Source organism: Canis lupus, chromosome 15, assembly GCF_048164855.1.
Source record: "Canis lupus baileyi chromosome 15, mCanLup2.hap1, whole genome shotgun sequence".
Classification (NCBI taxonomy): Eukaryota; Metazoa; Chordata; class Mammalia; order Carnivora; family Canidae; genus Canis; species Canis lupus.
Window position 1 is genome coordinate 4986610 of NC_132852.1, and position 8482 is coordinate 4995091.

The following is an 8482-nucleotide window of genomic DNA, read 5'->3' on the forward strand; positions in this document are numbered from 1 at the left end:
TTACAAATGTAAAATCTTTAAAAGTTCAGTAAGATTTGTGAATTAACTGTTTGACTATTCAGGAGTTTCCCTAGTTAGACAGCTATCAATTAAGTCAAAGAACCTGTATATTTTGAACGGCTATTGCTGCAAAGCACTTTATGAGGAATCAATGGAAAGAGAAGGATGGAAGGAGAATTGGTTTCTTCCGTTGAGTTGATAGTCAAACTGGATGGATAAAAATTCTTCACATACTATAATTTTTGAAAAGCAATTATTACAGGTACCCATTAGTAACTGCCAAGATAATCTTATAAGAGACCAAGTTGCAAGTAACATCTTGAAGAAGAAAAGGAGTGGGGGTTATAGATCTTCTGGAAGTGTAGGCACCTGAGATGGGGCTTCAGAGAATAGATGCCTAGGCAGAGACATAGAATGTAGGAATGCAGGCAGGGGGACTAGCTGTGTGCCTTACTCTCCGATAGACATCATTGAGGTAACACCTGATCCAGCAGCCCACACGTTACTCAGTGGAGCATGAAGAATAGCTTCCTTTTAATGGACATTTCAAACTGAAGTTGACTTCCAGCCCTTTCAGAGCTGTAGAACTTGTTTTAATCAACTTCCCTTGATAAAAGAGCTGGATTCTAGCAACTATACCTCCTTTATCCTCTCTCTACTGATGTCTGGAGCCATGAGAATTTTTTTCTTAGTTTCTGCTGCTCTCATTCTCCTTGCTCACATTTTCTCAGGTAAGAGGGAAATCCTAATAGATGTAAGGGTGGCAATCTGTCTTTTGAGAGAAAGTTCAGGCTTTAGAAAAGTGCATGACTAATCCCTGTATTCTAAAAATGTCCCAGCACAAAGCAGTTACTAGAAATCTTTTCTTGAGCTTAAATACAAAATTACTGAGCTGAACTATCTCCACCCAGAAGGGTATCTGGTTAATTTCCCTCAAAGCTCCACCAAGGGATTCAGACTTCTCTTCACAGTTAGCTCTCTTTCCATCTTCTGTAATCATCCACACAGCTTCAGCGTGTGCCAAAGTGATAGCTCTAAAATGAGAGAAAATTTCAGAGGCAAATTTCAAGCACACGTGTTAATTTAGAGAAGTATAGCTTTTGTAGCCTAAATGAAAAAAAAAAAAACTTATGATAAGAGATTCTTAGTCTCTTTTTTTGTGTTTTTTTCCTATTTTTATGTTTTATTAGTTGGTCTAAATCTCCTAATCTTAGATTACTTAGAATTTCTTTCTAGTTCTCACATACGAATAGAAAATTATGTCATTTAAACAACTAACATCTTGATTGGTTTGCTTTTACATGTTTGAGAGCTTTGAAATGATCTCTTTTTGCTCAGTACTGCCAAGACTCTATCCCTAAGACATTTTAAAAAGATTTATTTATTTATTTTAGAGAGAGAGAGAGAGCTGGAAGAGGGGCAGAGGGAAAGAGAGAATCTCAAGCAGACTCTCCAGTGAACGCAGAGCCTGATGTGGTGCTTAATCCAATGACCTGAGATCATGGCCTGGGCCAAAATTAAGAGTCTGATGCCCAACTGAGACAGTCAGGTGCCATCGCCCCCCCACCAAGAAACTTTTATATCCATCCCTTCTCAACTATACTTCTGTTATTAAGTCATGACTAATGGGGGTTCCTCATGTATTATGAAGCACTTTACTACTTCATGATTTCCGGATTTCTGCACTTACTTATTACACAATCGGGCCTTAATAGGCCTACCAGACCAATACATATAGCACTTAATAAGCAATTGTTTGGGCACTATAGAAAAAGCAGGTAAAATGGAGATAAAAAATGTAATTAGAGTATGATCTTCATGCTTAATTTACTTGAAGTTTACTATTTTATTATTTGTGTGTTGGTAAAAAATAGGTTCCCTGGAATACTAAATAAGTATTTGATAAAATTCAAATGTACAAATAAGTGAATGGGTGATATGAGAAGATTCATAAAAACTATAACACAAAAACAGTTCTCAGAAGTGCCATAAATGATGCAGACTATAAAGGAAAGCCATGGGAGTAGAACCGTGGTTCTAACTGTGGGATCCGAAGGGCCTTCTTGGGAAGTGTTCTTCACCTTGCACTTTTGAAAACAGGTATAAAAACATGCCCTTACATTTCAAAGTCTCATTTATCAGGTCACTTACTTGGTTTCTGCTCCTGTCTTTTCCTGGAGGTCAGACAATGGATCCAGGTAGAGAAGCACATTTTAAGCCATCTTCTCCATTCCCATTCAACAAGTCTCTGATTCATTAAGGGTCCTTTGTTCCCAAACTCAGCTCAGGTACATTTGAATCCTAACAACAAGCCTAGTGTGGGCTCAAAGTAGGAGCGCCACAATCACAACAACCACACAGAATCTCAGAGCTGGAACTGAGAAGAGGAAATGAATACAGATTTTTTTACACCAAAACACCTGAAGTTGGATCTCAGGTCTAATCCTTCTAAGTTGTGTAAACCATTGTGCTTCAGTTTCCTTTCTAGAAGTGGTAATAATAATAATAGGATTGTTTGAAAGATTAAGATACTTGTTATGTTAATTAGAGGCAAACTTATTTTAACAAAGACATTTAAAAAGAGAGTAAATGAAAAAATAGTTTATTTTTCTTTTAGGGAAAAATCCAAAAAACAAGTAAGTTGACTATTATGGTTAGAAAGAAGACTCTTCTCCACCAAGTTACTTTGAGTCTAGGGAGGAAGGTCAACTTTGTGTCCTAAACATGTGTCTTCCATCTGGTTCTAAAGATGCTCTGACAGGAAGGGCTGAAAAGTAAGTAAAGCGCTTGATCAAAAATATTGCACAGAAGCATCTGCATCATTTGATTCCTGTTTCATTGGTCCAAACTTATCAATGCAACCATACAGAGACATGGGGCCTGGGACTGATGTGTTTTGCTGAGTCTCCTTGTGTTATCCAGAGATTCCATTACTCATTGTTTGAAGTGAGAAATAACTGTTTGGGAAGGTTTAACAATCCCTCTGTTTTTATAATCTGCTTAAACAAAGGCAGGCACATCCTCTGTGCCCTGAGAAAGTACAATATTATTATTGTCTGCTTATCATTGTTTTTAAATCATCATTCTCATTCTTATTATCTGCCTCAATTAAGTATTTAAACACCTTATGAGTATTCCATGTCAGTTGATTAGCTAGATGCCTGATGAACTTCAGTAGTCTATTACAATATCCCCAGTTCAACTTTGGACTCTATTAAAAATTTCCTCTTACTTTGAGCAGAAATCTAAGGCTGTGCAATTCCTTTCTGTTGGTCTGAGTCCTAACTGGGGTACAAACAGGCTCAGTGTTTCTTCAGCATGGCATTATCTCAGGTATATGACAGCAATATGTGTTCTTTCTCCTCCTCAAAGCTGTATTTTCCAAGAACTCCCTTTGGGAGTGACTGCCAGTTCTTTGTATTATTTCTCCTGAGAACATCTATCACCAAAAACTTTTTTCAATCATTTATCTCAAAATACCTTTACTCTTTTCAGCTTAATCTTTATTCTGAAGAAAAACTTGTTGTCCACATCACCCTGAATTCCAGAATTAAACCCATTATTCATTGATATTTCTTACAGAACAGATCAGCCTCAGGTTTCTTTTATCTTTGCACCTAAACTATTGAAACTCCACAGCCACATGGCTGTGGTCTATCGTTGCATGTGGGCTATCGTTGACCTGCCTACAGTATAAACAGCACCATCTTTACCTTTTGTCATATATCTGAGACTATTAATTTGGAGACATGAAAACAATCACACATTGGGAAGGAATGTTATTGAAAATAGAAAGTAGACTGCCTCCATCCCAGGAAGACATACTCTGCTTCTAGATATCCTAGAAATGAATATGGCAAAAGGAATTGAATACCCAGTAGGGACACTGTGTAAGTTGTGCAGGGAATCTGAGCTCCCATACAGCTGCTCACGTGACATGTGCTTTTTTGATCGCTAGGCATGTACTCGGTGTCCGCAGGAGACTCGGTAATAGGGAATTGTGATTTTGGCCTGGGTGATGTTATGTTGCTTTCTGGTCACCAAGTACTGGATAACTGAGGCCTTGCTTTCTCCACACAGCCCATGGAGCTATACACAGAAGGATGCAGTGTCAGAAGATGGATGGTCGCTGTGAGGTTGAGTGCCTTTCCTTTGAAGATAAGATTGGGGGCTGTAGAGCTGAACTGACACCACTTTGCTGCAAAAAAAGGAAGAATAATTAAAAGCCAAGCAGGAGCTCCAGAAAGTGAGAAGCAAAGATCCTCTGGCTGTGAGCTCCATGCGGCAAACATCTCTGGATTTATTCTCTTGACCTCCAACATGGGCATTCTTTGAATGAAGCTGTCAATCCAGCTTCTGACACTGCAGAGAAATACGATCTGTAGGCCGTGAGGGGCCTGGGGGAAGGCACTGTGTTATGTTGACCTTCGGAATCCTCACTTGCTGGCAGAGGCCCCCTTAATTATTTTATGGATTGATAAAGTGAGTGAGCAGATTAACAGATTAAACAGGTAGAATGGAAAGGTGGGACCATGGTTGAAATGTTCTAAAACCCTGGCTTCAGACAGAGCTGTGACCCTGGGTCTTTGTCGTTCAGACTCTGGTCTCTGTAATATGAGACGACTCAACCACATAGTACATGCCCATGTGATGGACACAAATTGTGGCCGCCTTAGCAGTCCTGCTGGCTCATGCTTCTCCGGCTCCTTCACAGATAGCTGTTAGCATGGCTTCCCCTCCCTCTTCAATCTGGAACATCAAGTGCCATAATGAAAAGGGCCTGTGTCAAAGTTTAAGCTGGCCAAAGATTGGGTAGCGTCTTCATGCTGGCCTCTTGTAGTGAGAATGTAGCAGTCATGGCCTCTTCAAGAGCAGGGTTCCTAGAGATAGTCTAATTCAACACCTTCATTACAGCAGAGGAGATAGAGACCCCAGAAGATGCCACTGTTGCCGGCTTAGTCACAGCAACACTTTGGCTTTTGGTCTTATGTTCTTAGCCTGTCCACAAAATGGGGTCCTGGCTGAGAGCAGAAGCCTGAACAGGGATTATTTATAGCAGCTCCGGTGAGCAGCTGGGTGGAAGAAGAAGTGGAAACAGCTGCAGAAGAGTTGGACACTTTCCAAGATCCCTCCTGTGACCTTGTGATCCTTGCTTGTCTGGGCTGATGGTAACAGCACACAGGTTTGCTTTTGCCCTTATTTGCCAAAATTCAGACTCCCAGCTTTCAGGGCTAGCAATATATATGTCATAGGCCACTGTCATCCTAGACTGACAGCACACTGCTCCAGAACAGAAGAAAGATAGCCCCTTGGCTCAGTCTGGAGAATGTCCTTACCTATTTGACTAAGCCTGCTTTCTGTAGAGATGTAAATAAAGGAGAGCAGAATAAAACACAACTTACTTCCAAGGATGAGCCAATTTATAAAGGCTGTAAAATAAGAAATCAAAACATTTTTTCTAAAAAATGTTCTGGTGCTGCTACATATCTTCATGGCTAATGGGCTGATTTTTTTATTCTGAAAACTACACAAGAGACGAGTGGGTGGAAGAAGCTCTCTTTTTGCAAGTATCACAGGTCCTGGGGTCTTCCCAGAAGTTGCTTACCCAGGCCTCAGATAAAACTAACTGCCTTTGAGAATCTAAATGTATTTAGGCCTCATACCCTGTTCTTTCTGTTTTTTTTTTTTTCTCCTGTTTCCTTGCAAAATTAACAGTGGTGTGTATAGTGTCTTCCTCTGCTTCTCGACTTACAGAAACATCCTCTACCACCTTCAGCCTGCTGGGATTTCTCTTAATGAGGAGACCATGACCTCTTAGACATGTGTTGGTCACCATGCTCTTTGTAAAGACTCCAGGGGCACCCTCGGCAATCTATGGTTGGTATCTCTTGTTACCTCGATACATCGCAAGCATTTCACAATGTGGTCTGTCTCCTCCTTCATTCCTGTCTCCTCTGCCCTTGAAGATAGAAGTCTTCCAGCTACTTTCTTTCTCTTCTTCCCTGTTGTCCTATGTTCTCCCTTTCCTGCGATTGCACACACCCTGGATTCATCCATCTTCATATTACACATGTCTCTAAGCAATTCCAGGAGCTCCTGTGGTTTCAGCCTCTCCTGTTGATGTGGCATTATCTCCTCACCAGCCTTTCCAGGCTCCAAGCCTCCATTCTCTACTCCACTCCACGGCAGTGCATGGATGCCCTGCACACTGCATCTTCCAGACCTTGAGGCCAGTTGCTTCCCATTAGCCCCTTTAATGCAAGACATTGGCAGTAGACAGGAAAATAAGATGAAGGGTGAAGACAGTCCCTTTCATTTCCAGCTCTGGCCAGCAGCACCCCAACAGCAACAGATGGTTGGCTCCAGGCTCCAACTCCTTTTGGCTTTCTCAGCAGCCTTGCAATAACCCTTGAAGGAACTAACAGCACCCAGCACCCATAAAGGCATGGCTGGGCCACAACCTGTTTTGCTGTGTACCCTGGTTCTCCATGGCCCCTGTTTGGCCGTATCTTCTCCTCAAAAGTCTGAACATTGGCTGCAGGATGTCTCCACCCCACTTGTCTGGGCCCCAGCCATGGAGCACTCCTTCCTTAAAGTCTTAAGCATCATTCATGAGCTGTTCTTGACTTAGAGGTCTGAGCACCAGCTGTGCTGTGTCCCATACTCACACATCCAGCCTCCAGCTGTAGGTAGCTAACACCAGGATTTCGGACCCCTGCCGCTGATAGCGCCTTTCCCATTTCCTCCTCTGGGCCCGTAGTTATTAATCTCTGTGGACATTTGACCATCTGCTACCTGTGTAAGCAATCCTTTGCATTAAATTTCGTGTTCTGAATACCCAGCATGATTTTTGTTGACCTAAATGAGCTTTGTCTGATAAAAATCCTACACTGTATTTCCGACTTCAACTTCATGCTAAAGTTTTACAGGGCATTGGTCTTCCCTAACTGGATCTCTGATGGGCACCCACAAATAACTAGTTTTTATTGCACTTTATCCCTTCCTTTCCAAAACTGATCTTCATTTACTGTTCTAGATCTTAGTAAATATTGTTACCACTTACTCAGGCACTCAAGTTAAAAATGACTTCCTCAGGCTTCTTGTCCCTTACAAATCACACAATTCCCTCACAGCATAAATGTACATAGATTATTCCCCAGTATGTGCAAATTGTGCCATACCTTTTCCTCCCTTCTCTCTCCTCACTAACATTGTTCTCATTTACCAAGAATTAGGGATTGGATATGGTTCTACATTTCATGCTACATATTATGCATATATGCACACACGCATACACACCCACAGACCGGGTTTCTTGTTCAATCATAAAAACTAAGGATAAGTGTCACACTCAGATTTACAAGAATTCTTAGAATATTAAAATGTTAGAGCTAGAAGTGGCCTTGGAGGTAATATAAATCAGTGTTTCTAGAGCCAAATTGATTCCAGTCACCTAGGGATGCTTCGGTGGCTCAATGGTTGAGCATCTGCCTTTGACTCAGATCATGATCCCGGGGTCCTGGGATCGAGTTCCACATCGGGCTCCCCAGAGGAAGCCTGCTTCCCCCTCTGCCTGTGTCTCTGCATCTCTCTCAGTGTCTATCATGAATAAATAAAAAAAAATCTTTTTTAGAAAGTTGATTCTAGTCACCTAGAATATTTTTGAAAATCAGAGGTCTGCTCCTGACTCTCACACTTTCATATTCGGAATTCTTAAGTTAAGAATCTGAATTTTTAAAACCACATGTCCGATCAAATCTCCTGCATAGTGATGTTTGGCAACTATAGATCACCGACCAGAGGAGCATCTGAGATTTGAAAGTGCCCTGGTTCTGTGTCCCACACTTCCAGTTAGAAGCCAGAGTGGAGCTTCAGAACTCTAATCTAGAAGTTCTGTCTTTCAGCCCAGTGGTATTTCACTGTCCTGCACTTTTTGAAAAGGAGATATTGAGAGGAACATAACAAATGGCTCACCTCCTTGCTCGGGAAAGAGAAGTTCAGACTTTATAGATAGATTTACTTGTTTGTTTGTTTGTTTGTTTGTTTTTCAATTGAGAGAGAGCTGGTATACACAAGTGGGAAGGCAGGGGCAGAGGGAGAAGCAGACTCCCTGCTGAGCAAAACGGGGCTGGATCCCTGGACTCCAGGATCATGACCTGAGCCAAACGCAGATGCTTAACCGTTTGAGCCACCCAGGTGCCCTAGAACCTCAGACTTTCATTGGAAAATACATGTCCAGCAAAGTAACATAGAACATGGCAGTTTCCACAGCCTGATGGGAAGCCTGTGGGAGCTCAGAACAGAATGACTGAGTTTCACTTTAGTTAGCAGAGTCTGAAACAAGTTCTCAGACAAAATACCCTGTCCTCGTTCAAACCAACTTCTTGTCAATCTAGTCAAAATCACTTTAACTGACCTGAAAGATTGCTGTTCCATTTTATTGCCAAAGTGTCCGTAGCTTATGTTCCCATTTGACAATTAC

At 41.5% G+C, this 8482-nt stretch overlaps 1 protein-coding gene across 1 annotated transcript; it reads left to right on the forward strand.

Moving 5' to 3' along the window:
• The first annotated feature begins 543 nt into the window (after window positions 1-543).
• LOC140604575 (beta-defensin 107A-like) lies at window positions 544-6841 on the forward strand. The gene is made up of 2 exons (XM_072775812.1): window positions 544-731; window positions 4081-6841. The coding sequence occupies exons 1-2, from the start codon at window positions 662-664 to the stop codon at window positions 4221-4223; spliced, it is 213 nt and encodes a 70-aa protein (XP_072631913.1). The 5' UTR covers window positions 544-661; the 3' UTR covers window positions 4224-6841.
• The last annotated feature ends 1641 nt before the right edge of the window (window positions 6842-8482 follow it).

Coding starts and splice junctions, on each gene's coding strand:
- LOC140604575 (XM_072775812.1), top strand. CDS start 662: ATGTCTGGAGCCATGAGAATTTTTTTCTTAGTTTCTGCTGCTCTCATT. Junction 732..4,080: donor CCTTGCTCACATTTTCTCAG/GTAAGAGGGAAA, acceptor TTCTCCACACAG/CCCATGGAGCTATACACAGA.